The sequence below is a fragment of the Nannobrachium achirus genome (assembly GCF_963921795.1).
Source record: "Nannobrachium achirus genome assembly, chromosome: 8".
NCBI lineage: Eukaryota > Metazoa > Chordata > Actinopteri > Myctophiformes > Myctophidae > Nannobrachium > Nannobrachium achirus.
Window position 1 is genome coordinate 58,736,205 of NC_137817.1, and position 21,151 is coordinate 58,757,355.

The window sequence follows — 21,151 nt, forward strand, 5'->3', positions numbered from 1 at the left end:
CCCCACTCCTCAGGGGGGGTCCCCAGGGGGTCCCTCGCCGCCGTCCCTCCACCGGGGCCCCACGGAGCCCCTCGTGGACTCCCACTGCGGTCCCCCAGCAACTAGACCGTCTGGAAGGGTCTCTGGACCCAAAAGTACACAAAAGTACACAAAACTACCCAAAAGTATACCCAAAACTACCCCAAACTACCCCAAACTACCCAAAAGTACCCAAAAGTATACACAAAAGTACCCAAAAGTACACAAAACTACCCCAAAGTACACAAAACTACCCCAAACTACCCAAAAGTGTACCCAAAAGTACACAAAAGTACACAAAACTACCCCAAACTACACAAAAGTAGGCAGGGATCAGCACCCAGGGGGTCCCTGGTGGCCGCCCCACCACGGGGGACCCCCACGGACCCCCAAGGACCCCCACGGACCTCAGCAGCGCTGGAAAAAGCAAATGAAAAAATAAGCGAATCTAGCAGATCTACAAGCTACGTGCTGCTCCACTCCACATGCCGTGGCTTGGCCGGGAAGGGGTCCGCGGACCCCCACTCCTCAGGAAGGGATCAAATTCAGGTTTGTGTGTCTTAGACAGTACATGTGTTTATTATAGATATCTGGCATATGGTTGAAGCATTCCATTTCATTGTGATTATGATATGATTGTGCCATGCTTTCAACAGGTCTGAGCTACAAGCTCACAACGCGTTGCATCGCAATGCGCTTTGAGCTTGCCTTGCCCTTGTAGAACTGCTATTTTCAGAAAGACAGTGTATAAAATAGGGCTAACGTGTATGTTTTATAATATTTTAATTTATATCCGCAAAGTAACTATAGTAACTTCAACTAAGTTTTCAATTAAATGTAGTGGAATAAAAGTAGAATATTTGTATCCCGAGTAGAAGTAAAATTATTGGAAATTGGAATTACTCATGTAAAGTACAAATAACTCAAAATTGGACTTATACCCAACTACCCTAAAGTATACCCAAAACTTCCCAAAGTTGATTGATGGGAAAATATGATCAAATTCAGGTGTGTGTGTCTTAGTATGTGTTTATTATAGATATCTGGCATATGGTTGAAGCATTCCATTTCATTGTGATCATTATGATATGATTAGTCTATGCCATGCTTTCAACAGGTCTGACTCAAACTCTTTTTTTTTCCAAAAAAGAAATGGATAATCAAAATGATGGCAAGCAATAGTGAAGCAAAACAGCATACTTTGAAACACACTTAGAAATGCAAAGCAAAAGTTATGTTACACTGGTTGATCATTTGAAATCATATTGCAGTAGGATTAACAATATTCACTACATTGTAAATGAAAATACAAAACAAGAATTGCTTGTTTTACACTCACACATGACATCTCAGATTAGGACATCTCCGGAAACATGTTCAGTCGTAACATTTTATTTTGCGTTAATCCATGTAGTCTACAAACACTTCAGTCCCTTAGACAACTTGTAATGTAACTGCTGTACAGTCATACTTGAATGTACATGTACCTTCTGGATTAGCCTTTTTTTCAGAAATCAGTCTAAGATACATGTTCTGATAAATGCCTGAAATGTGACAAACTATTCCAAAATAAACATGACTGCATTTAGCAGACACTTTTAATTTACAATAAGCAGGCAATACATCAATATAAGCAAGATCATGTCAGTAAATCAACAATACAACAAAATACTAAATTATATATAAAAAATACAACAAATGCATATCAATCTAGAAAACAACATAGACAAAAAAAAAGAACTTAACAGTTTGGCAGCAAGAGTATTTTCAGAGTTCTTGGATTATTAAGGGCTGTCCATACATCATTTTAACCTTTGTGTATACATAACTCCAGTATATTGTACTTAATTTACTGGGGATCCCTCTGCCTGGGTCTTTACTTGGTCCACTCTTTTTACACATTGTACAGCAAATGTATTTGTCAAAAATAGATAAGGAAATCTGAAGTCTCAGTTGGAACTCTTAACCCCGCGACCCGATTCCGGGTAAGCGGTTCAAGATGGGTGGATGGATGGATAGCTTATCTAAAAACTCACAATACCATCATGAGCTTGCAGATATGCTATTCATGCGGAATGTTTGCTTTATTACAACATGCCTTGAAACGGGATAGAATATTTTTTCCATAATGTTTTTCCATGTATTTTTAATAATTCTTTGGGAAAATGGAAAACATTAAATACAATAAAATATATAAAAAATACATGAAAAACGTTATGGAAAAAACACGGCCTGCTCACGTATTAGGAGGGTAGTATGAGTCACCAGAAAAAATAATGGGTGTTTTTAATGAATCTATCATGGTTAAAATTGAGTTTGAAGTTACAATGAGTGTGTGTGGGGAGAGGCCCTGAGCCTGGAGGGCCTGGTAACATTTACATCACATACCTAAATACTGAATGAAGAAAATTAAAAACTGTTCAGGGTGTTCATACAAGCCTGATTAGACCATACAATGACAAAACGTTTTTTTGAAAGTGGAATATCCCTTTAAGTACAGAGTGAAAGGTCAAGTTTATAGTATTGACTGTTCAAGTGGTTAAATATCAAACAATGTACATTAATCCAAAATATGCTGATTGTGATGTCAAACAAAACTATCTGTTGTGGGGGGTCCCAGGACTCCCAGCTTCAACTCTCTCTTGACTAAGGGGTACTTGGCCTGAAAACATTGAAGACCCCTGGTCTAGAGCCCAGAATTAACACAAATACATGTGATGTCACATGTGCTGTATGATGAGGTCACATGTGCTGTGAGTGAGATTTTCATTTTTAATTATAGCCCATGACTTTTTTTTATGAACACGGTCCAAGACTATAACTGTCCAACAGATATCTTGATATTATCAAGAAAGGGGAAACCACCTTGTGTCACCCCACCCTGTGCCTTGACCAACATCTTAATGAGATAAACATAAATGAGGAAATGGCCATGGGGTAAGAAATATTATTGTCCACTCATGTCCATGGCAAAATGATGTCCAATGAGCCTGGCCCCCCGAGAATGTTACATCAAATGGAAGGAAAAGGGTATCCTAACCATTTTAACCAGTTGAGCTCTATCCCTTTTCAAGGCATGTTGTAATAAAGCAAACATTCCGCATGAATAGCATATCTGCAAGCTCATGATGGTATTGTGAGTTTTTAGATAAGCTATCCATCCATCCACCCATCTTGAACCGCTTACCCGGAATCGGGTCGCGGGGTTAAGAGTTCCAACTGAGACTTTCCTTATCTATTTTTGACAAATACATTTGCTGTACAATGGGTAAAAAGAGTGGACCAAGTAAAGACCCAGGCAGAGGGATCCCCAGTAAATTAAGTACAATATACTGGAGTTATGGATACACAAAGGTTAAAATGATGTATGGACAGCCCTTAATAATCCAAGAACTCTGAAAATACGCTTGCTGCCAAACTGTTAAGTTCTTTTTTTTTGTCTATGTTGTTTTCTAGATTGATATGCATTTGTTGTATTTTTTATATATAATTTAGTATTTTGTTGTATTGTTGATTTACTGACATGATCTTGCTTATATTGATGTATTGCCTGCTTATTGTAAATTAAAAGTGTCTGCTAAATGCAGTCATGTTTATTTTGGAAGAGTTTGTCACATTTCAGGCATTTATCAGAACATGTATCTTAGACTGATTTCTGAAAAAAAGGCTAATCCAGAAGGTACATGTACATTCAAGTATGACTGTACAGCAGTTACATTACAAGTTGTCTAAGGGACTGAAGTGTTTGTAGACTACATGGATTAACGCAAAATAAAATGTTACGACTGAACATGTTTCCGGAGATGTCCTAATCTGAGATGTCATGTGTGAGTGTAAAACAAGCAATTCTTGTTTTGTATTTTCATTTACAATGTAGTGAATATTGTTAATCTTACTGCAATATGATTTCAAATGATCAACCAGTGTAACATAACTTTTGCTTTGCATTTCTAAGTGTGTTTCAAAGTATGCTGTTTTGCTTCACTATTGCTTGACATCATTTTGATTATCCATTTCTTTTTTGGAAAAAAAAGAGTTTGAGTCAGACCTGTTGAAAGCATGGCATAGACTAATCATATCATAATGATCACAATGAAATGGAATGCTTCAACCATATGCCAGATATCTATAATAAACACATACTAAGACACACACACACCTGAATTTGATCATATTTTCCCATCAATCAACTTTGGGAAGTTTTGGGTATACTTTAGGGTAGTTGGGTATAAGTCCAATTTTGAGTTATTTGTACTTTACATGAGTAATTCCAATTTCCAATAATTTTACTTCTACTCGGGATACAAATATTCTACTTTTATTCCACTACATTTAATTGAAAACTTAGTTGAAGTTACTATAGTTACTTTGCGGATATAAATTAAAATATTATAAAACATACACGTTAGCCCTATTTTATACACTGTCTTTCTGAAAATAGCAGTTCTACAAGGGCAAGGCAAGCTCAAAGCGCGTTGTGAGCTTGTAGCTCAGACCTGTTGAAAGCATGGCACAATCATATCATAATCACAATGAAATGGAATGCTTCAACCATATGCCAGATATCTATAATAAACACATGTACTGTCTAAGACACACAAACCTGAATTTGATCCCTTCCTGAGGAGTGGGGCCAAGCCACGGCATGTGAGCAGCACGTAGCTTGTAGATCTGCTAGATTCGCTTATTTTTTCATTTGCTTTTTCCAGCGCTGCTGAGGTCCGTGGGGGTCCTTGGGGGTCCGTGGGGGTCCCCCGTGGTGGGGCGGCCACCAGGGACCCCCTGGGTGCTGGTCCCTGCCTACTTTTGTGTACTTTTGTGTAGTTTGCGGTAGTTTTGTGTACATTTGTGTACTGTTGGGTATACTTTTGGGTAGTTTGGGGTAGTTTTGTGTACTTTGGGGTAGTTTTGTGTACTTTTGGGTACTTTTCGGTACACTTTTGGGTAGTTTGGGGTAGTTTTGTGTACTTTGGGGTAGTTATGTGTACTTTTGTGTACTTTTGGGTATACTTTTGTGTACTTTTGGGTAGTTTGGGGTAGTTTTGGGTAGTTTTGGGTAGTTTTGGGTATACTTTTGGGTACTTTGGGGTATACTTTTGGGTAGTTTTGTGTTCTTTTGTGTACTTTTGTGTACTTTTGGGTATTGTGGTGCAATTAGTAGGACCCCAGGCGAGCTTGTATATCTGCTATTACGGAGAACTACCGATCTAGAAATAAATAATCTAAATCCCAAGAGTTCTGGGAACCACCAGGTGCCCAAATGGACCCTTACGGTCCATGACTCTGACAGTGTAACAAAAGGAACCAAATGGACCCTTCCAGGTCCGTAACTCTCTGACCTCTGTCGGTCCTTGACGTCGTCATAGGAGAATGATGATCCGTACAGGGTGAGTCTCCACTGCTTCAGCACTCCTACTGGAGAACACTGGGATGACGGCTCTTCTGTTGGGGGGGAGGGGGGGGGGGAGAGAGAGAGAGAGAGAGAGAGAGAGAGAGAGAGAAAGGGAGAGAGAGAGGGAGAGCGAGATCAAATGGGGGTAGTGGTTTTCAACCTTTTTCACATCAAGGACCATTATTTATTTTAGTGTCTGGCTTGTCCTCACAGTCATTGTCCCACACACTCAAAAGGCAGTTGGACATACTATACATGTCTCTGTGTCACTCTCTTTTCCCTTGACTGATATAAAAATGAAATAAAGTCTTTAACACATACCCCGCCATTTGCAAATACCTTCGTACTTTCATATGCCATCTGTCTCCATAGACTTCCATGTAATTCATAGTGCACTGATAATGTCACGTCCATGCCTAGATCATGCACCACGTGTGTGCAGATTGCTCACAGCTTTCAAACAAAAAAATCCGAATGGAAATCCGTTCAGGCATTCACGAACTAGCAGCCATTATGTTTTCCTAAAATGTAAACAAAGATGGCTGCCATGTTTGAAAGATGGGGTTACTATGGGGGTTAAACATGCAATTTCGCGATTGCTATCATGCCTACTACATTTTTTTTTTTTCAAAAACGGGAAATTCTCGGGAACTCCCTCAAGGACCACTGGTGGTCCCTGTTGGTCCTTGAGCTCACAACGCGACGCGTTGTGAGCTTGTAGATCTTCTATTTCCACTATTTTTTTAAATGTCAAATAATTGCGATTAGACGATTATTTAATAATTGTGACAGCCCTATATGGAGGTGCCACCCATAGCTTTGGTTGCTTTGCAGGCCAACATCAGTGTTGTGCACTCTGTGCGGGGCAGTAACTAGGAGCCAATGGGGCAGTAACTAGGAGCCAATGGGGCAGTAACTAGGAGCCAATGGGGCAGTAACTAGGAGCCAATGGGGCAGTAACTAGGAGCCAATGGGGCAGTTACTAGGAGCCAATGGGGCAGTTACTAGGAGCCAATGGGGCAGTTACTAGGAGCCAATGGGGCAGTAACTAGGAGCCAATGGGGCAGTAACTAGGAGCCAATGGGGCAGTAACTAGGAGCCAATGGGGCAGTTACTAGGAGCCAATGGGGCAGTAACTAGGAGCCAATGGGGCAGTAACTAGGAGCCAATGGGGCAGTAACTAGGAGCCAATGGGGCAGTAACTAGGAGCCAATGGGGCAGTAACTAGGAGCCAATGGGGCAGTAACTAGGAGCCAATGGGGCAGTAACTAGGAGCCAATGGGGCAGATCGTGTGAAATGCCAACACCGGACACAAAACACTGCCCTCCAACCAAAAAAATAAAGGCCTTCTGACTCTTCTCCTCTAGTCTGACTGTGTGTATGGACACAACACCGCAGTGTGTGTCCATAGTGCTGTCGTGCTGACAGAACCTGCAATCCCTGACATCCCCTTGTCATTACTAACACCCTAAACAATGCTGCTTCTGTCACTGTGTGTGTGTGTGTGTGTGTGTGTGTGTGTGTGTGTGTGTGTGTGTGTGTGTGTGTGACGTACTGTGGTCAGATATCTGCAGCCTGTAAAGGCCCTCAGCTCGCTCCCCCCAGCAGCGCACAGTGGAAAAGGTCCAGTCCTGGTACCCTGAGGAGTCCCTGGAAAACACACACACACACACACACACACGTTAAAGGGATATTTCACTTTCAAAAACACGTTAACCATGATACACACACACACACACACACACACACACACACACACACACACACACACACACACACACACACACACACACACACACACACACACACACACACACACACACACACACGTTAAAGGGATATTTCACTTTCAAAAACACGTTAACCATGATAGATTCATTAAAAACACCTATTATTTTTTCTGGTGACTCTGACTCATACTACCCTCCTAATACGTGAGCAGGCCGTGTTTTTTCGATAACTTTTTTCATTTGTTTTTAATATTATTTTATTGTATTTAATTGTTTCCATTTTCCCAAAGAATTTTTTAAAGATAAACAAAAAACGAGGGAGGATAATTTCACGATAAATGTAAATCTACACGATACGATTATTATGAGTGTTTTTTTATCACGATAAACGATACTAACGATTATTGTCCCATCCCTAGTTGCAAATATATGGATGCTTAGGGTTCCCAATATAAAAAATTAAAAAATGAAACAAGAAAAACCAAAAGTCCCTATCACCCAAAGATGTGTGCCCCCCTGTAGTACCTCTGTAGCACACTGTATAACTGCGGACAACTTGTTGTGATTTGACACTGGAATCAAATTGAACTGATTCAACCTGTCGACTGCGTGCCCCAATGAACGAAGTCATGTGTGTATGTGTGTGTATGTACCTGTCTACAACTCTGTGCACCAATCAGGGAGGTTATATATACCGGTCTACAACTCTGTGCACCAATCAGAGGTGATGTGTACCTGTCTACAACTCTGCGTGCACCAATCAGGGAGGTTATATGTACCTGTCTACAACTCTGTGCACCAATCAGAGGTGATGTGTACCTGTCTACAACTCTGCGTGCACCAATCAGAGAGGTGATGTGTACCTGTCTACAACTCTGTGCACCAATCAGAGGTGATGTGTACCTGTCTACAACTCTGTGCACCAATCAGAGGTGATGTGTACCTGTCTACAACTCTGTGCACCAATCAGAGGTGATGTGTACCTGTCTACAACTCTGTGCACCAATCAGAGGTGATGTGTACCTGTCTATAACTCTGTGCACCAATCAGAGGTGATGTGTACCTGTCTACCACTCTGCGTGCACCAATCAGAGAGGTGATGTGTACCGGTCTACAACTCTGTGCACCAATCAGAGGTGACATGTGTACCTGTCTACGACTCTGTGCACCAATCAGAGGTGATGTGTACCTGTCTACGACTCTGCGTGCACCAATCATAGAGGTGATGTGTACCTGTCTACAACTCTGCGTGCACCAATCAGAGGTGATGTGTACCTGTCTACAACTCTGCGTGCACCAATCAGGGAGGTTATGCCGCTGGGGCACACCAGCACGATCTCCACGTTCCCACGGCACGGGTGGTTGATGGTCAGGGTGACCGACACGTGCTCCAGGGTCTGCATGCCCGACTCGTTCAGGTCGGCGGTGCTCACTGCAAAAAAAAAAGAAAAGGAAAAAAACATATTCACACAATCGAATATGTAAGGGATAACATCTCGCTCAGCGGTCATTATCGAGTGATAGGAGCCTGACAGGTTGATATGCCACCGACGCGACGCTTATTGCACGGTTACTTACTAAATAAATTAATACATTGACCCAAGTAAAAAAAAAAAACGAAATATTTCCTTGCTTACGAGCGCAACGTCGCCTCGACGCAAACAAGCTCCGGATGGCCTGCGAGGCTAGTCTACATGCACAGCCACTGTGATCTACCGGTACTGTACAGTGTAGATCACAATCTAACTTTTAGGCACCACTGTCCTAGACTCTTCTCCCTTCCCTCAGACATTGCCATAGTAATCACCATCCATTCATCCATCCATCCATTGTATCCATTGTTACAGTTCAACTGCCTCCCCCCAGTTCCAGGTTTTGTGCTCCAGTTCAGTAAGTGTAGCTGGTATTCCAGTTCCAGGTTTTGTGCTCCAGTTCAGTAAGTGTAGCTGGTATTCCAGTTCCTGGTTTTGTGCTCCACTTCAGTAAGCGTAGCTGGTATTCCAGTTCCAGTTTGTGTGCTCCAGTTCAGTAAGTGTAGCTGGTATTCCAGTTCCAGGTTTTGTGCTCCAGTTCAGTAAGTGTAGCTGGTATTCCAGTTCCAGGTTTTTTGCTCCAATACAGCTGCTGGTATTTCCTGCTGCTCTGCTAATGGGTCTCCCCGGTCCTCCCTGACCATGTAGGGACGTACATGCACGCACGCACACGCATGCACGCACGCATGCACGCACACACACGCCCAGGGAGAACACATATAAAGTGTATACACATCCTCTGTGTTTATTTAACGGTGACAGGGTACAAATGGAGCCTAACAGGTCCGTGTGGGTCCATCTAGAACTGTCATGGTGTAAGGGTCGGTCCACACACGGATGAACCATTCATTGTGTAAAACAGTGGTTCTCAACCTGTGGGCCGGAACCCCCAACTTATTCTTTGGGGTCCCCAGATGATTAACTTAATGTGCAACAATGTTTCTCTCTCTCAACAGTAAACCAACCAACATAAAGTTTAAGTGTATTGAGGGTTTAAGCACATTTCTAAAGTGACAATTGAAGGACTTTTTAATACCTCTAAAATGACAAATTAAACATGGGCCAAATTGTCAAATATTAGAGTCAGAAATTGTGAAAATATAAACTACCTCACGATGAGAGGCGGTGTGAGCATGTAGATCTATTTTCATAATAGAACCGTGTTATACAAAATGTAATGCCTCAAATCTTAGTGCTCGTCAGGGTGGGGGGTCCCCAGTTAAAATATCATATTTTGGGGGTCGCAGCCAATAAAGGTTGAGAACCAACGCTGTAAACAATAGCAGCCAAGTTGAGACAGCCAATCATATGATGAGTGGCTCATCGGCCAATAGGAGACTCAGTAGGAGATTCTGCCGGCCATCAAATTAACTGCTGTGCTGCCCCTGGGCGCCTGAAACTCCCCATAATTGTGAAATAATATAAGAAAGAAGCATAAATTGGAAAATTAGCCAGTAGATCGTCTATTTTCATGATATTTATCTGTGGGAACGAGTCAAAAGTAAATGGAGTGCCTCAACTCCTACAATTCCAAGTGCTTGTCAGGGTGGGGCGATTGTGTTTGAGATTACGTTTTTCCGTTGCTGGAATGAATGAAGCAGAGTTAAGAGTTTAACTCTGAGTCTCCTGACAAACTGCTGCATGAACACAGCCCTGAATTATATGTTCTACACACACACCGTTATGTGGAAATGCACGCTGCCTGCCACTGGCAAATGGCACACACATAAAGTACACGCACACACGCGTCTCTGGCAGTGCTCCTGACCACAGAGATGCAATAAAAGACAGATGAGTGGATATCGCGATGAGGTCACTGTGTGTGTGTGTGCGTGTGTGCGTGCGTGTGAGAGCGATTACACAAGGGAGAATCAGAGGGAGAGTTGAGAAACTAGAAAGAAAGTAAAAAGAACACAAGAAAGAAAGAAAGACATACTGTACATACTGTATGTCCCACAAACCTTTAAGTCTTTCTTTCAATCTTTAAGAAAGAAAGACGGATGAAGTGAGAGCAGGGATGTGTCAGACAGCTTCACAGAGCAGAGAACATGACCGTATAAGGACATGCAGGGAGGGAGGGAGGAGGGGCTGGATATGAACTCTGTACTGTTAACTCTATGCACACACACGCACACACACAGAAAAAAGGGAGGCTGGCTGACAGTTGGGTACAGACAGAGAGAGGCAGTGAGCAAAGTCTTGCGATCGAGAAAGAACGTCACTCACAGGCATACCTGGCTCCCTAGGGGAAAAAAAGACTTTGCACCCACTGCACACAAAACACAGTGGAAGCTGTCCACTGTGCCAAGACATCAGAGACACATACTACTGACCACGGATCATAACCACCCAAGGAAAGTTTGAAAACATGACCAATGATTAAAAAATTAAAAAATAAACTCCCATATTTGGAAGTACAACAATGTGAAAACACAGCAGCAAGATGCTGCTGTGATAGGAGAAGGATATCAAATGGAACACAACCACCTTAAAACTACTAATCATTGTAGCGACCATCAGGTCGCAAGTTACTATGGAAAGCTCCACTGGCTGTCCCTCTGTCACGTCACACTTTTGCCCCTACTCTTATCTCCGCCACCGTTGCCGCTATCCATGCCAAACTTTACACACACACTCCTTGGCTGCCAAATCACAACCTCCACCCCCATTTCTCACATGGCCCTCTTCTGTTGCCACCATCAGGCCCGATTTTTGCAAAACACATTTTTGGACACTGCTCCTACAAATTTGCCCTAAAATCACGCAAAGCGGCACACATAATCTGCGACGTGACGGTAGCTTATCTACCGATCAGGGAGTCTTACTGGTGTGTATATCCCTGCACTGTCTGCATTGAGTAACATCCATACATGAAAATTGCTTCACTTCCTTCAATTGTACATATTTTATTGTCATTGTATTATAATGATCGATTGTATTGTACTGTGTACACTTCAGCTTTGGCAATGTAAACGTATGTTTTCTCATTAGTCAGGGACCCAGTCCCTGATAATGGGAGAGGACCTGTGATGTTCTGCCGTACTTTTTATTTCTGTTTTATCTATTAGTTTGGTCATTAAGGTCCACAGAGTGAGAGGCCTGCTCTGCCGGAAACATCGCGAAAAAAAGTTATGGCCATTTGTATATTCACTGTCCCATCGACTTCACTATACAGGAAAAGAATACAAAAAATAAATGTGCTTTAAGTAGCATGTGGGGGGTCAAACTAGGGGTTTTTCATGATTCTGAATCCATTGTAAGCATTTCTTTTGCATGAAAAACATTCCTTGGGCTAGATTTTGGCCCCCCAAAATTGTAAAAAGTGATGAGTCATCAAAAGATCTTCACTTTTCATAGTTTTGGGGGGCCGATATTTTGCCCTAGGAATGTTTTTCATGCAAACAAATGCTTGCAATGGATTCAGAATCATGAAGAACCCCTATTTTGACCCCTCACATGCTACTTAAAGCACATTTATTTTCTTTTTTTAATATTTTTCTTTTCCTGTATAGTGAAGTCGATGGGACAGTGAATATACAAATGGCCATAACCTTTTTTCGCGATGTTTCCGGCAGAGCAGGCCTGTCATTCTGTGGACCTTAATGACCAAACTAATAGATAAAATAGAAATAAAAAGTACGGCAAGACGTCACAGGTATCACCCCTATTCCTTGAGCTTTTGGGCTTGTGGGTCCCTGACTACATGCCAATAAAGCCATTTGAATTGAATTGAGAGAGAGATAGAGATAGATATAGACAGACAGACAGACAGACAGGTTTAAGTACCGTTCCAGGTGCGGAGCAGCTTGTCAGGGTAGGTTAAGATGAGGTGTTCCTCCTTCATCACTGGACTCTGATAGGACACCAGGAATGGTACCGCCTCCCACACCTGAGAGAGAGAGAGAGAGAGAGAGAGAGAGAGAGAGAGAGAGAGAGACAAAGAGAGAGAGAGGGTGAGGGTGAGGGAGAGAGAATAATAATAGTGATTTCTTCTGAACAGTAATTGGCAGTACACAACCCGGTTTACTCTGGTGATCCAGCCTAGGACATTATAACCACACACTGGTTGCTGCTTAAAGTATTGAGCCGTCTCCGCTGCCATATACTGTATGGTGGAGACGCTGCTACTTGTGCCCATGGAGTTGTGAGTGACGTGATGTGAGTTGTTTTACGAGGACGTATCCATGAGTTAGGGAATGTAACCTTTATACTACTACACCCAGGGTTCCCACACATTTTTACCAATGAATTGCCAAAACTTTTCCAAAACTTTTCCAGAATATTTAAGCCAATTTCCAGGACTATATAACAACAATTCAGCGCAATAACACGTTGCTTACTCCTATGCCCAAAGACAGGCAGTGTAGCAAAAATAAAGCGTGCACGCTGCGAACGGGCCGTGGCGTGCATGCGGATCATGCATGATGGACACGTGACGCACGTGCCCACGCCACAAGTTAAATGAGTTAACAAAATCAATAACCAAAAACAATGCATAGATATTTTTGTCCAGGACCTTCCGGGACCCTTGATCAATTCCCAAACTTTTCCAGTACTGGAAAAATATTTTTCTAATTTCAAAATATTTCCAGGAATTTCATGACCGTGGGAACCCTGTACACCTATCATATTTGTGTCCATGTATGCTTTCCCTGTGTGGACATAAAACAATCGTTAAACTGTGTGTGTGTGTGTGTGTGTGCGCGCGCGCGTGCGTGCGTGCGTGCGTGCGTGCGTGCGTGTGTGCGTGTGTACCTTGGCAGCATTGACCAGCCTCCAGGCATTGAGGAGACCAAATCCATGCTGGTGACTGTGATGGAAGCCTGCTCCATTCTGCATCCAGTCTGCACTGCTGTCATACTGTACACACACGCACGCACACACACACACACACACGCACACGCACACGCACACACGCACACACATACACATAAAAAAAATTATAATAATAACATGCATTGACTCTAAGCTCAGAGGCACTTGCCTGTCGGGCAAGTACAGGTCAAGTTCTACTTGCCCTCGGGTCATGGCCACTTGGAGTTGTGAGGCGTTGTGAGCCTGTAGATCGGCTATTTTCACAATAGAACTAACTGTATTATACAAAATGTAATGCCTCAACTCTTAGTGCTTGTCAGGGTGGGGGTTAAAATAGAATATTTTGGGGGTCACGGCCAGAAAAGCTTGAGAACCACTGGTGTAGAAAGAGGGTTACCTTGGTGGCAGTGTAGGTGATGATGTGTTGTACGTCTCTCCAGCTCAGACAGGGTCTGACCTGCAGCATCAGCGCCACCATGCCGGCGGCCAGCGGCGCTGCGGCCGAGGTGCCCGTGTGTCCGTCTGTACAGCCTGTACCCTGCTGCATGGACCAGTCTGACGTCACCTAGAGACACACGCGCACACAAGCGGTCAAAGAAAGGCTCACGCGTTGTGAGCTTGTAGATCGGCTATTTCCTCTATCAATGTTATTTTTTAAGTAGTAAGTTGTCAAATAAGTCAGTAATTTCTTTGTGTATTTAGGTTATGTGTCATATCTGCCATGTGCATCTTCAAAGCCTAAAAGCCAAACAGAAATGTAATTGTCAACGACAAAAACACAATTATCGTTACAGTGCTCAGGGTGAACTGTGAACACTGAACAGCCCTTAACGATTATTATCATGCCGAATAATTGCTGTGACAGACAGGCCTGGTGGAGACGTGCCCAAACATAGTCAGAGAGGTGCGAGCTCTGGAAAGCTCTCAAAACCTGACCAACTGAAGAGGTGATGCCACTGGCCAGGCATCAAACCACCAACGTCGGCCATGACACCTTGTATCTCCACATTTAAAACCTTTTTTCATGTTCATTGCGTAAATTAATGCCCTACTTAATCGTACAAGATAAGAGTGTTGTCTGAGAATAATGCAAACTAGCCGTTCTAATTTCACCATCTTTGAAAATGTGCAAGTTTTACGGTTGTTCTCAAAATTATTCAACCCCCCCCCTCCTCTCTGGTTTATTGGCTAAATTCACAAACTGACAACTGAATTAAATAAATAAATCATACAAGAACAATGTAAATAGCTCAAAAGTAACATTTTTTTCAAATGAGCTCTAAAGATCCTGGATTGCATTGGAGTGGATGGCAAATATCGGCGGCGCGACGCTCTCGCGGGCCGTGTAAACAGATGACGGCCGGCGGCCCGGCTCGATTTTTTTTTTTTTAAAACACACACACGCACGCACGCACGCGCACACACACACACACACGCACACGCACACGCACACGCACACGCACACGCACACACACACACACACACACAAATGACCATCTTTCCTGAACAGAGTTATGGTCTCTTGGACGTACGAGGATTCCAGTGGACGGTGATGAAAGCCAGTTAAAGAGGTGCTAGAACTGGCCAGTCACCAAGACACAAACACTCTCTGATGGAGAGGCAACCGACCGGAGCCAACACCAGCTTGGGTTACACACACTGGAACTTACGTATGTGCACACGCATCCGCGCACACAGACCAGAGTTTACATTACATTGACGGCAATGTCGGGTGTAAACCTCATTATGTCCAAAACTGGTACTTTTCAGGATTTAAAATTCAACAGCAGCATAAGTAGCAGATCTATAAGCTCTAAACGCGATTTTTTTATGATTCGTGTCGTGTTTAGAGTAGCAGATCTACAAGATCTGCTAACTCTGAACACGGCACGAATCATAAAAACGCGCTTGGAGCTTGTAGATCAGATGATTTTGATGCTTTTGTGTGACACTGTAGTATGATCAAGTAGCACATTGATTTAGAGGAGAAAAATAAAACAAAATGTTAGAATATGGAGATAAGAGTTTTCTTCCCCACACCAACAGTCCATCACAGTCACCAGAGCAGAGTGACTGGAGGCCTTGGCTCTGGCGTCACAGAGTTCTAACATATTTAGTGCTGCTTCTCCCAGTCTGACACTGTTTGGACAAGGGCTATTGCAGTCGTTGGTTCTCCAAGGAGGGGTCCGGGACCCCCCCAGCGGTCCTGGAAGGGCTTCCACAGTGGTCCTCTAGCTAAAACTATTGACAGTTAGGAAGCAAAATGGTAGCTTGTAGACAAAGTGAACTCAATCACACTGCCAGTCAGTCACACTGAACAGGAGGGAATAGAGGCTAAGTTTTAGTCCGAATTTAGTTAGGGTTAGGTTTTTGGCATCGTTTTACTGAGGTTAGGGTTTGGGTTAGGTTTAGGCATAGTTTTACTGAGGTTAGGTTTAGGTTTAGGCATAGTATTTTTCACCAGGTTAACATCACCAGATTCTGACTAATGGGATGTAGGAGCAATGAGATTTGGGACCAATGCCATGGCACCGCAAAAAGTGGGCTTTGACGAAATCGCAAAACATCTAGTCTGGTGCAAATGCCAGCAAATGGGCCAAAAATGGTCACAGAAAATCAGGAGTTGCATCATGATCCAAGGAAAGAATCTGGGGAAGTATTTAGGGGTACGACCTATGGTACGGTTCAAGAATTTTAGGACAAACTCTCTCTCTCTCGCGCAAACACACGCACACACAGAATGAGATGCAGGGAGAGAATTAAGGGGCTTGATGTGATGATAACATCAGAGAGAGAGACAGACGCAGACAGACAGGCGGTGAGAATAAGGTGCGGGGAGGGAGAGGAGGAGAGGAGAGGGGTGAGGAGAGATTATAGGAGAGGAGGACATATTTACGGGGGACCTGAACTTTACAGAGAGGGGAGGAAAAACACTAGAGTCTTATTCAGTCTATCAGCATCGTTCTGTCTGGATCACTGAGTCAGGAACGCAGCGTCAGTTCAAAGAACAATGTGTAATGTTACGCACGCACGCACATACGCACACAAGCTGACATTAACCGATGGCAGTAGCTGATGTTTGATCTGTTGTTGATAAGCATACATTTTGCGCTGGCCATATTGGTGTGTAGGTTTCTTGCAGCCTACCAAGAGAGTAGATTCTGAAGAGTTATTTCTGATAATGTTGATTTGTTTCCCTGGCCCAAAAGGGGAAATAATAACACCAACAAAACTTGTTATTTTAAACATCGGTATCGGCCAAGAATTTCCATATCGGTGCATCCCTACTTTTGCTGATTTTGTGCGACATTGTAGTGTAGTGCAGTGGTTCTCAACCTGTGGGTCGGGACCCCCAGGGGGTCCCCAGATGATTGGCTTAATGTGCAACATTGTTTTCTCACTCAACAGTAAACAAATCAACATAAAGTTTAATCTGCACATTTCTAAAGTGACATTTCTAAAGTGACAATTTAAGGACTTTTAAGACATTTTTTGTACATTGGCAAAATTGACAAATATTAGAGGCAGAAATTGTGAAAATAGCAGATCTACAACCTCACAACGCCTCATAACGCGAGGTGTCGTTCACAATGGAACAGATCGAGTCAAACTAAATGTAATGCCAACTCATACAATTTCAAGTGCTTGACAGGATGGGGGTCCCCAGTTAAAATATGATTATTGTGGGGGTCGTGGCCTGAAAAGGTTGTGAACCACTGTTGTAGTGTGATCATGTACGAGTGATCATGTGCGTGCAAAACTAACTGGTTGGGTTACTCCGTTAACCCATAACATAATACAGTAACAGCATTCATTCCCGCCACTTTGGCCATCGTCATGCAAAGAAAAATGAAACCGTAAAAGGTGTGACATACTGGAGATACCAGGTTTCTATGTGACAGTGACCCAGCTGTCTCTGGGGACAACCTCATAAGATAACAGTTACAGTCAGGCAGAAACCTCTTTTCTCCATATTTTAACTGCTACTTTCGCTGTGTGTGTGTGTGTGTGTGTGTGTGTGTGTGTGTGCGTGCGTGCGTGCGTGCGTGCGTGCGTGCGTGCGTGCGTGCGTGCAGATGTAATACATCTCCATAAAGAATGACGCAGCACTTTTGCAAAGAAAAAATCATTCACCGTCATGGTTAAGACAGACAGCTTGCCATAAATTCTAACTTTCATGTGAAGTGCGTCAGGGTTTTGGTGTCCAGTTACTGTGAATAACTAACACCAGAACAGGAGTGACCGTAGACCAGTAGAGACTGTAGTGCAGGGTTCTTCAACAGGGGGTCCGGGACCCCTAGGGGGTCCTCAGAGTTACTACAGGGGGTCCTCCAAATCTTTGTGTGATAGAAACAATTTTCCCCTTTTTTATATTAACCACTTGAACCCTAGTGTCCATATTTTGATAACTTTAGCCAAACATAGCAGATCTACAAGCTCGAACTTGTAGCTCGGCTATTTTTGACAAAGAGGTTTGGTGTGGAGGGGAAAAAGAGCAGACTAAGTACAGAATGAAAGATCAAGTTTATTAAGTATTGACGGTTCAAGCGGTTAAATATCTGAAAACATTAATTGACATGAATCCAAAATACACTGATGATCATGCTGTCGAACGATTAAACTATATGGAATCTGTGAAAAGGTTGTGGGGGTCCCTGCTTCATCTCTCTCTCAACTAAGGGGTCCTTGGCCTGAAAACGTTGAAGACCCCTGCTGTAGAGAAGACTGTCTGGCAGTCACCGCTTTGACTCCTGGCCCCTGTGTGTCAAAGACCCAGTTTAGACTGCAGTCAAATCTGATTTGTTTCTCAAATCTGATCTTTTGGCCCGACTGTTCACACTGCACTGTCAAGTGACCAGATCAGATCTGTCACAGATCAACACGGAGGAAAAGAAAAAGAGAGACTCTGGATGGACATAATGAGTAGGGCTGTCACGATTATGACATTTTAGATGACGATTAATTGTCAGTCAAATAATTGCGATTAACGATTTAATTGTGTATTTGTCGTTGACAATTACATTTCTGTTTGGCTTGTAGGCTTTGAAATTGCACATGGCAAATGTGACACGTAACCTAAATATACAAAGAAATGAAGGACATATTTCACAACTTTACACTTTAAAAAGAACATTGATGATGCGACGCGTTGTGAGCTTGTAGATCTGCCATTTCCACTACTTTTTGAAAGTGTTTGAAACTATAAATTAACATTTCTCAACATGGAGACGATTATGACGATTATGCAAAATAATTGCGATTACCTCAAATAATTGCGAATAGACGATTATATGTAATAATTGTGACAGCCCTACATATGAGATTTCCTTTCCTAACATAGCTACTTTCAGAGGGACTCTGGAGGGACATACGAGGTTTCCTTTCCTAACGTAGCTACTTTCAGAGGGACTCTGGAGGGACATACAAGGTTTCATTTCCTAACGTAGCTACTTTCAGAGGGACTCTGCAGAGACATACGAGGTTTCCTTTCCTAACGTAGCTACTTTCAGAGGGACTCTGCAGAGACATACGAGGTTTCCTTTCCTAACGTAGCTACTTTCAGAGGGACTCTGGAGGGACATACAAGGTTTCCTTTCCTAACGTAGCTACTTTCAGAGGGACTCTGCTGGGACATACGAGGTTTCCTTTCCTAACATAGCTACTTTCCACCACCGGGTTCAACACAGAGGAAATGCCAGCAGGCTAGCAGTGTGGAAACCACCAGGCTTTTAAGCAAGGCATGCTGTGGTTTCTGGTTGGGGGGGCGGGGAGGAGGGAGGGGAGGGCAGGGCTTCTCCTCCAAAAGGCCACCAACCAATCCCCACTGTGCCAGGCTGTGGCATCCCACGGCCCGGAGAGGCATTGCCACGGCGACGGCAGTAAACGACGACAAACACACACACACACACACCCACACCCACACCCACACACACACACACACCGACACAAGCCGATTGGTTTGAGAGCGAGTTGATCTCCATCATCAAAGTCTTTAATATGTGTGTGGTCGATGGTAAAGACATTTACTGGAGTACATTACTTAAGTACTTTTGTTTTTGAGGGTCTGCCCTTTACTTGAGTATTTGTGTTAGTTTTTGGATACTTGACTTTCACTCCACTGCATTCCAAAGACAAATATTGTACTTTTCCCAGAAATGTAGTGGAGATCATAAAACTACAGCATATCCCAACAAATAAATAGAGGGACAGGCAGATTGAGAGGGGGCAGAGAGAGAGGGAGAGAGAGAGAGAGAGAGAGAGAGAGAGAGAGAGAGAGAGAGAGAGAGAGAGAGAGAGAGAGAGAGAGAGAGAGAGAGAGAGAGAGAGAGAGAGAGAGAGGGAAGAAGCGGAGAGAGACTAGTACTCTATATCAGGGGTTTTCAAAGTGGGTGACGGGGCACCCTGGGGTGCCGTGACGGCAGTCCAGTTGTGCCTCGAGATACATTGATAATATTTGAAATGTATTTGATATATATTTAGTATCATTTTAAACTTGTAAAAAGTTGTTTTCAGTCAGTTCTAACCAAAATGGCTATTATCTCAACGTTTTCCTCATAACATAATCACTAAAATATTGTCACTGTCGGGCAGAAACCTCGTATTTCCAAGTCCCCCCCCACGGGGGGGGGACTTCCACAATGGCCCACATGTTTAGTGTTAGAGCACCATGGAGGAAGGAGGACCCGGTCGGTGGCCGAGTGGAGCTTAAGCCCCGACCAACGTCAGGCTCGTAGCGGCGTCCTCTCTTACGGATTCCACGCACGGCCATCGCGTGCCGGTCCGGGGACGAACCGTGGTTGTCTTCCGTGTGTGTCTGAGTGTCGACGAGCCGAAGGCGGTGCGCTGCTGCTGCTACTCCTTGAGAGCGAGTTGCGCACGGCAATCGTCGCCCGCTTGGGTCCGTCACCGATTGAAGGCTTTATTAGAAGTTTGCATAGGAAAGGGTACAGTTTCATGACGGTACAGTTCACTGGTACAAGGTCTACTAAAAGGAGATCCTGAAAAGACTAAGCTTATTTCCGTCCGTGTGTGTGTCTCTTGCTGGTAATTCACTGTCGCGCGGCGTGTCGATACCAGACCGAACTACTAACACTGTGGGAACGTTACTATAAAATCCCATCGGTGGAACCACGCGAGCGATCGGGGGCTCCGGTGAGGATGTGTGTTGCATAACTAACTCAGCCAGCAAACTTAATAAACACCGTTGCGCTTAGGTTCACCGGGAAATACTCGGTCGCCATTGTTTGTGTGTGTGTGTGTGTGCGCGTGCGCGCCCTCATTGCTACCCGTGTGTGTGTGTGTGTGTGTGTGTGTGTGTGTGTGTGTGTGCGCGTGTGTGTGAGAGAGAGAGAGAGAGTGTGTTGTCTGCCTGCCCTGCTCACTAGCGCCCCTCCTTTAACGTGTGTGTGTGTGTGGTCTGTGTGTGTGGTCAGGAGAGGTTACTGCAGGCGACAGACATACACGGCCGGCCAGCCAGCCAGCCAGCCAGCCAGCCAGTAACATATTGAAAGCGAATCACAGGAGCGGCGGGACCACCGCTCAAAAACAGTATATCTCCAACAGTTTGTGGAACAACAGTATAAGTCCGTACAAGCAATATTCAGCAGACAAAGGGAGCAGATAACATTAAAACAGACAACTGAACAAAATGAGGGGGGGAGTG

The 21,151-nt window shown here is 43.7% G+C and overlaps 1 protein-coding gene across 1 annotated transcript in view; it reads right to left on the reverse strand.

Annotated features, from left to right (window-relative positions):
* Positions 1-21,151, reverse strand: part of pcsk7 (proprotein convertase subtilisin/kexin type 7) — a gene marked incomplete at its 3' end in the record, with an annotated part of 57,798 nt that overhangs the window by 5,940 nt on the left and 30,707 nt on the right. The window contains exons 10-15 of the mRNA XM_080731109.1: positions 13,886-14,053; positions 13,429-13,533; positions 12,460-12,562; positions 8,417-8,573; positions 6,967-7,061; positions 5,358-5,460 (exon numbers count right to left, since the gene is read on the reverse strand). Coding sequence (XP_080587235.1) covers positions 5,358-5,460; positions 6,967-7,061; positions 8,417-8,573; positions 12,460-12,562; positions 13,429-13,533; positions 13,886-14,053 — 731 coding nt within the window. The remainder of the gene's footprint in view (positions 1-5,357; positions 5,461-6,966; positions 7,062-8,416; positions 8,574-12,459; positions 12,563-13,428; positions 13,534-13,885; positions 14,054-21,151) is intronic.